The sequence below is a fragment of the Aplysia californica genome, unplaced genomic scaffold, assembly GCF_000002075.1.
Source record: "Aplysia californica isolate F4 #8 unplaced genomic scaffold, AplCal3.0 scaffold00053, whole genome shotgun sequence".
NCBI classification, from domain to species: domain Eukaryota; kingdom Metazoa; phylum Mollusca; class Gastropoda; order Aplysiida; family Aplysiidae; genus Aplysia; species Aplysia californica.
In genome coordinates, this window is record NW_004797323.1 from 887,732 (window position 1) to 896,598 (window position 8,867).

General features: G+C 38.5%; 1 protein-coding gene across 1 annotated transcript; it reads right to left on the reverse strand.

Moving 5' to 3' along the window:
• Positions 1-2,298: 2,298 nt before the first annotated feature.
• On the reverse strand, positions 2,299-8,439 carry LOC101852455. Its single transcript, XM_005092797.3, has 2 exons — positions 8,121-8,439; positions 2,299-3,739 (listed from the first exon to the last, which is right to left on the reverse strand). Exons 1-2 carry the CDS (start codon positions 8,161-8,163, stop codon positions 2,919-2,921), a joined length of 864 nt encoding a protein of 287 aa, XP_005092854.1. The 5' UTR covers positions 8,164-8,439; the 3' UTR covers positions 2,299-2,918.
• Between the last annotated feature and the right edge of the window lie 428 nt (positions 8,440-8,867).

The window sequence follows — 8,867 nt, forward strand, 5'->3', positions numbered from 1 at the left end:
GGGGTGTGAGTAGCTTTGTTTTAAAATGTTGTTTGGTGTTTAGTTTCTTTTTAAAAATAATGTCTTCTTAAGCCCCCATCGACACAATATTATAAACTATGTTTCTTTTGCTCAATTAAAGAAGCTCTAATGGCTTCAAACAGTCCCACTGCTTCTGACCAGGCCTACGAGTAGCTGGAATTAACATGGCTTTACAAGACCTTCATTTTTTGTGGGCCATGTAGATCTAGATCTAGATCTAGGTCTTCCTTTTTCTCAAAGTCTTACACTTGTCACATATGACTGGAAACACTTTCCTAAGCAAGTACCCACTGAAGTATGTGGCTGCTTTTTCCTTTGATAGCTATGAAAAGGTTTTCAACACAGTCCTTATTTAGCAGCTGAATAATTAAATACTAAACATCACCCTTTCAGTTTCCTTTACCAGAATCAAAAGGGCTTGAATTATTTGTATTTGAATGTGGGATGAAGTTGGTTTGAGTTTGATACAATGTTTGTAAATTGCAGATGACTTCTTTGTATTTGTAGTAAAGCATTGAAGAAACTGTCAAACCTGCCAAGAAAAGGAATGTGGCCATATGTGCTCAGGCAGAACCACATTTAGATCTACTTGACAGAGAAATGCCATCCCTGCAGCAACTTAATTGTGGCTCAGAACATGAGCTACAAAAGCTGCAAAAAACAGTATCTTTCAAGTCATAGAATAATATTATTTGTGAAGAATATTGTGATAATTTAATCAAAATAATAATATTATGAGTGGCATAGAACTATAACATCAACAACAGAAACACAGGCATCACATTCACTTGTACAGTAATAAGAAAAGAAATTGTTAAGTTTTTCTTCCTCTCAATTTTATGCTTTTCTCTTATTAATATTAGGCCTACTTTATTAAAGGGGTCTCATACTCATAGTCATAAAGTCTAGTATTATTGTTCTTTTTATTGTTTTTCTTACTTTGATGTACTAATAATGATTATAACCTAGGCCTAGGCATTCCAGAATCCATGGATTTAACAGCTTACCCCAGTTAGCCTTTCCTGTGGCATGCATTATACATGAGCATCGCTTTGTTTTATTTTGATTTCCCAATGAAAATCAATTTTCTTTTTAAAGTAGGCCTCGGCAGCTGTATGAGTATAGGCCTAGGCGCCTGTGTTAACAAACACAGTGTGATGAGGTTTCATTTCTATTATTCTTTAATATACAAATACTTTTAACAAAATAGCTTTTTCTTGGCTATATAAATAACCAAGATTTTTTTTTTTTAAACTATTTTTACTTGTGAAAATGATGTTTGAAATTGAGGAATTTCCACATTGTAAAAGAGCATGAGCCTTTCGTTAGCATTTTTTCCAAAATGGCCGCCCCCTGGAATCGACTAGATCCAGTTCCGCGAAGGCCACACTATCTGGCCTTCTCGTCCAGTCCCCATGTATGAATCAAGTTGAATGATAGGCCTAGGCCTAGTGTGTCTCCGCCAATTCACAGGCAAGCAGTCAAGAGTCGCTCTTCGGTCATTCGCCCACCAGGCCACTACTAGATCTCTAGATATAGATCTAGATATAGATTCTAAATCTAGACCGAACTGCACACTCTTGGCTGGGCGCACAACAAAATCTAGATCTAGATCTAGATCTATATCTAGATACGTAGGCCTATATTCATTAAAAACTCTCTCTCTCTCTCTCTCTCTCTCTCTCTCTCTCTCTCTCTCTCTCTCTCTCTCTCTCGGCTGAAATATATTAATTATAGTAACAGAAGATAGACATACTACCCGAGATGATCAGTAAGTAGGCCTAGCAGCCTTGCAATGTAAATTGTAACCAATGTAAACTACCGCTCGCTCAGCGAGCCAATCACGATCCAACATTTTTGGGGTCCACCTAGATACCATGACTACGTAGACCCCAATCGGGGAGTACGTAGACACTTCCTTACATTATATAGCATCAATCGTTCCTGAAGCGTGACGTTTGGGGCCTCGCTGGCTCATGCTGAAGACCTGAGTTCGATTCCCAAGTAGTTAAAAAATCCTTTTGAATATCTCCGTCTTTCTGTTGTATCCCTCTCAGTCCCGGTTGGCCCTGACAGGCAGGGTCAAAGCACACATCTTAACTTTTCTCGATTGTGTTGATGATGGCGTAAAAACCACCAACATTTAAAAAGAATTATTCTTTACTGGTGGTGAAATATCCGGAGCTCAATCGTAAATACGCTGATTATTAACCGTTGGCAAATTAGACCATTTAAAAAACTTAATGAATGAGTAAAGAAAACAAAGGACAAAGGTTTTTATACACATAAAGAATGCAGGAGTTTTTATTATGAGTGCCATACATCGATAAGGAAAAGAAAAAAGGTGACAAGGATAAAGTACTACTATTCGTATTATTGTAACACTTGTATCACATACTCTTTAACCGTTTACATACAGTACAAATTTGGGCAAGTTTAGATTTCTTCTTTAGCCTGTGTGTTTTATATTTTACTTTCTTCTTATTTATGCCAATACATGTTTCTACCCTTTTTACAATGTAACCTCGTCAGAGCAATCGCAAAACGAAGAATGAGACGTTGTGGAAGAGTACCCCTCTTATTCAATCATGCGCAGACAATATCGCATTGGCAGGGAGGGGAAGTCGTGCAAAATTTTGTAGAAAGTGTCAAAAAAATTATGAACTAGTGTAGGAAATGGGCAGTGCAGAGAAATCTGCCTCTATTATATTATGTACATGGTCTCATGATTAAAGAGGAAAACGGACAGTTCTTAAAATTAAAACGTGATTTTTTTCTTCACAGTCCTTAAGCAATTAGTCTAAATGACAACTTTTAGGAATACTTAGAAAAACTCTTTTTTTTTGGACTGACTGCTCATTGTTAGCAACAGTGTTACATCAGTTTCATGTTTTACGTCAATAGGCAGAGCAATCACAAACAAAGCAGCCTGTGTCTGGGTCGAGAGCGTAGCCATCCAAACCACAGTCCAGGTGACAGTTGAAGGGAGGGCATACAGTCGTCTCCTGGCTACTCTGAGTTGAGGAGCTCGGGGTAGACTTTGTGATCGTCGTGGTTTCAGGGGACGAGCTAGGTACAAATGCTGTACTCGTAGTTGCAGGTGACGAGGAACGGGCAGATGTTGTACTTGTTGTAGTTGCTGGTGACGTGGCTGGGGCAGATGTTGTACTTGTAGTTGCTGGTGACGTGGCTGGGGCAGATGTTGTACTTGTTGTAGTTGCTGGTGACGTGGCTGGGGCAGATACCTTATACTCGCACACGTACGGTTTTTCGTATATAAAAAACAGGAAATCCGTGCAGTGATGATCGTGCCATTTGTGGGTAGTGACGTCTATTGACACGCAGTCTTCCAAATTATGTTGAATCAAACCATCCCGAGGACCATTATCAGGTGCCCAATTTGAGTATGCTGAAGGAACGAGCTTTGTTCCGTCCTCCCACACAAACTGGTTTTCCTTAGCGAAATCGTTTAGACCAATCCACACCTTAGTGTTTTTAAGCACACCGTAGGTATTGACCAGTTCCTTTGCCAGATATTCCTGGACCTCAAAAGTCTTCACCAAGGCTAGTGTGCCTTTTTCGTGTTCACAGTCTCTCTCCGCATCGAAGAAGTAGCGGTAATGGGTCAAGACGAACCGGAAGCAGGAATCCCCGTGGACTTGCAAGTACTTGTCTCTGGGTAGCGCAGCAGGGCAATCATTGAGAGTGATAGCGGAACCTTAAGGGGAAAGGTCATTGTAATGCACTGTAGTTATTTATTTTAAATGATGCTGAACAGAAAATGGAGGAAACAAAGATAATAATAATAATAATAATAATAATAATAATAATAATAATAATAATAATAATAATAATAATAATAATAATAATAATAATAATAATAATAATAATAATAATAACAACAACAACAATGATGATGATGGTGATGGTGGTGGTGGTGGTGGTGGTGTTCGTCCATCAATGTCCATTGTCTGACGATAATTAGTGCATCTGCGGAGGAGAATTCTCAAAAAGAAATGGGTGAAATAAAGACCTGTGTGATTATTGGCTTCTGAAATGTCCAAGTAGATCAATTCTGACAGAGAAAAGTTTGCAACATTCTGAGACTTTAATAGCTTCATTTCAACTTATGAGTGAAATGTTCAGATTGCGGGCTTCTTGGCTTCAGCATTTCTTCTTCATAAAGCCTCATGATTTACTGCCCACTATGACTCCAGCTCTCCAACAAGAAGGAACAATTCTGTATTATAAAAGATGAAAGTAAGGGGCTGGCGACAGGAGGCGGGCAGAGCAACATCATATTCATATCATATAAAAAGGATCAACCCAAAAATGTTAGAACTGACGCGCCGTGCTCAGCTATTACCCCACTCCAACTTGTAGGATCTCTGGTTACAAATCAAAAGCTTTTTTGTTACCCCTGGTTCTAACAACACATTATGAAGCAAAGGGTGAAGCTTAAAATTTAGTTTCACACACTGCAGCATAATTATTAGGCGATAGGAACTAGGCTCAAAGTCTGTTGGAGAAACAGAAATAATAACAACCATTATGTTTATGCAGTTGTGATACGCAATACTTTCTTCTGTCTGTGTCTAGCTTTCTCACAGTTTTTTATAATTCTAACTTTTTTAAAGCCTTTGGGTCATCTTGATAGGACGAATTTAGAATTTCAGGTTCTTTGTCATGAACAAAACCAATTTTTGTTCTAGATAACTGTAGTTTAAACTGGTTCTTATTCTTTCCATCAGAAATCGTAGCAAAGTAAAGTAACTCATTCGGCTTTTTGTTCTATGCAATTCACACCCCGTAGCATCTCATAATTCACACGACGCTGTAAAGACTGGCTGTATCATATGTTCTGGTATCTTAACACTATCACCGATAGAATTTGAGAGTTTCGTTATTTCAGAACTCAATTCTTTTAACGTGATAATAACTTCAACTGGACTAATATCTGGCCTCGTCGCTTTTCTTTGTTTCGTTTTCTTAATAACAGCCTGTGCATTTTCTTTCCGAATTGATGGTCCCTTTATTTACCTGTATTTATTTGTTATACATTTTTCTTCCTTGCCATCTTAAAATACTTTTCTGTGTAGTCTGACCATCTATTTAGAACAGGGGAAGCTTGTGGGGCTAAAAAGTGGGCGTACACAATTAAGCTATCGCAGGCTGAAGATAGTTAAGGGCATAGTAAATGTGATGGTGTATAATTTTAGGATCTTTGGGTTGGTGAAAGAGGACCGTATGTTTTCATTTTCATTCTTTTTACTTGTCGCTTTGATTTCCAGATCTGAATTTGTTAGCTAAGCATGAATTTCGTTCATCTTGCATTGGAAATGAGCACTCAAATAATAACTTTCACCACTTCACTACAAAACCATTCAAAGGCACAACAGTACTCATAGGATGGTAACTTAAATGTATAAATTGAGTGCCTTCCTTTTCGCCTCCGTTCGCTGTTGCTCCCAGCTTGACCTTTCCTCCCAATTGCCGAATCATCGGGGGTGTCTCTTATTTCATCACCGGAAACTGAGTGCACCCGTTTTATCTCGCAACTAAAATTTCTCCCAGTTCTCTCTCAGCAAGTGATCAGATCACCAGAATTGTCTTTGTCCTCTCAACCTACAACAATAGACTCGGTGTCACTGAACAAATAAAAAAGCGCTCATTGCTGCAGTGCAAAATTTGTTGTTCTTTTCTCAATATGAGGTCCAATGAGTTTCAGGTCGCATCCGAATGTAGGAAACACATTTTTCCTCTTGCCTTAAAACTTCATCCAGAAGATGATGATATTCTCCAAAATCAACTCTTTGTTAAAAAAAATAAATAAATACTATGTATCTAGTACTGTTTAGGGTCTTCTTTTCACCCAAAACAATAAAAGTAATTGAAAATCCTCCATTATTGCTAAACACAAGGGTAGCAAACTCAATACAATGTAGATCTATTATGTCAATGACAACACCGGTTGTTCACGAAGGAAAAGCGAGCGGAGACAAAAGAGTATCATATTCGTTTCCCTCCCATTTTTATGCTGATCAAGGAAATGGGTCAGACTGGAAACGAAAGAGAGTGGAGAGGAACAGGAATGCACCCAGTTCATGCGTTAACCATATCCGAACGCCCTGGGACTATTTTGTACCCCCGGGGATGTATTCTTCAATTTTTAGAATACTTCTAGTACGGAGATCTCTTTGAAACGTTCAGTATTTCTCAAAAAATCATTTTGACAAACTGCCATGAAAAGCCTACGGATCAGATTAACGAGTAAATTTCCTCTTTGGAAAGTGGTGGCAGCAGCAGAGAGCGAGTTCACATTGCACGGTCCCTAGTGTACAGTCTATCCCGTTTATTTTTAGAATGCCTACTGTGGGCTATGTTTCGTGGGTGCACATTTGAGATGTGCCGTCATGTTAATATTAATGTACCGCCAAGCTCGCTACGAGTGTCGTCATCGCTTGGGTTATCCCAAAGAACGATTTATAGAACAGGTTACCATTGTTAAATATCCTACGTGTATTATGTTTAGTTAACCAGCGTGGACTTTGGTACTTGGTATGGCATAGTAGTTGTTTTACAGCGTTATAGACACAGACATGACAGTTACAGCGCCAGCGAGGAGATTGTTTCGATATAATATTTGACTGGTCTTTGTTTTTGGTACCTAATAGAACATTTTTTTAAAATTTGGGCGGCACTGCATGTCCGTGCTCTATGGACGAACCGCGGCTGATTTAGAACGCCCCATTTTTCAACAGAATATTTCCTCCTTTTGATTTAATACAAGATTCTGGTTGAGAACCCTCTTCCTTCTTTCATCTTGGAAAGCATTGAAATTTGTTATCATTGATTCTCCTCTATTTCTTGACCCTCATCATTTATTCATGGTTTCTTTTTTTCTGTATTTACATATAACATTTCTTTTTGGCATCCTTCTCTTTTATTGTTTTAATGCTGCTTGGTTCGTATATATGTTTATTATTGCTTATCTTCACTGAATTCATTTGTAGATTCATTCAATTTTTTAATTAATTATTCAGATTAATTAATGTGTTCTAGAGCTTGGAATTCGTTAGTTACACCGAGTAACATTACGGGCATCTGTGGTGTAGCGGTCACGCACTTCGCCGTTGCGCAAAAGAGGTCCGAGTTGGATTCCCGAAAGCGAGGAATTATATTCGAGTTTCTCTGTCTTTCTGCTGGGATGTTATATTCCTCTCATCCTCGGTTGGCCATGACAGGCCAGAGCCATAAGCCCACCTCCAAAATTACGTTAGCGTGTTGATGGTGGCGTAAAACACCTACACTTAAAAATGAGAAACATTCTTTTACTGTTTACTTGACACCCGAAATACTCAAACTGGGAAGAGCACGTGAGGAAAGAAATCAAGATGTTGACACCTCTAGCAGATTGTAAAGGAAGACTACATGAAAAAATGGTAGCTGACTAAATTTAAGCCATATATCACTATATGATTGTTGGAAACAGTAGCAAAAATTCGTGCGTTTGATCTTATTTTTAGAGGAAAATAGACGAAAAAACATTTTCTATTAGTTTTGGTGGACAGTTGGATCCCTTTCTGCATAATGAGATCGCATGAAAGGCGAGAGATTCCTGTCGGAGTCGATCTCCTTCAATAAAGATGGTTACTTCAAGTTTTTCAGACAAAGCTATGTCAGGAACGCTTTTGTGGTGATTCTTATCAGATTAATAATTCTATTCATTTCCTGCTTTTGATAATTAAAGAACGCTCAGTTTTGGGCCCTTTAAAAACCATAATTTCGTTATTTATTCCGATTTCTTATATATTATCTCTTCAATGACGTAAGAGGACATAAATTTCCGACCAGCAGTAGATCAAAGGCAATGTTACGGAACATTTTGAACCGTCATGCACAAATTATCAACATGATTTTGCATATTATATAGAATGCATAGTGTTGCCTGCCTTTCTAGGTTTCAAGTAAACAAAACAGCACTCAGAAATCGGAATAAATAACGAAATTATGTTTTTTAAAGGGCCCAAAACTGAGCGTTCTTTAATTATCAAAAGCAGGAAATGAATAGAATTATTAATTTGTATCCCTGTTCCTACCTGATGCCATTACAGCCAACAAGGTGAGCCATGAGAAAAGCATGTTAAAGGATTCTTCGGTGACAACACAAGAGTTGATTTTCTGTCCGCAACACAAGGTCCACAGTCTCTCTTTGTGCCGCAGTTGCTTCGTTTCTTTGGATCTGTGTCCCGTCCGTGTCTACACTCAGATCCGATATTACGGCCAATAGGTGTGTTCTCGCAAAGTTCTTGAAATGGATTATTGTAAGCTTTGTCATGAGCATGAGCAAGATTTATAACGGTCGATTGTTCCAGTTTTTTTCATAGTTTTTTGTGTTTTGTTTTGTTTTGTTTGGGGGGGGGGTGATTTTTAGAATGAGAATTTGTTTCAGCTTTTCATTAAGAATTAGCTGTTCCATAAATCTTCTGCAAACAAAATCAGGGAGGGAAAGATTGGGGGCGGGGGTCCTATCTTGAACAGGGATTATTTGACTTGACTACAGTGTTGCAATCAACTGCTTTTTGACAAATTATATGTTAGTGTGTACACGCTGAATGAGGCTGATGTTGCTGCTTCTTCAGAAAGACACGGCGCAGAAAGACAGGGCATGATCTGATAAGATCGGACCATTCTAGAAATGAGAGAAGCATTTTCCGTGTAAAAAATTATGTAGGCTACGCTTTGCTCAAAAATGTGAGTAATATACGTAAATTCGAGCGTCTGTGTGTGGGTGCATGTGTAATTCTGTGTGTGGTGTGTGTGTGTGTGTGTGTGTGTGTGTGTGT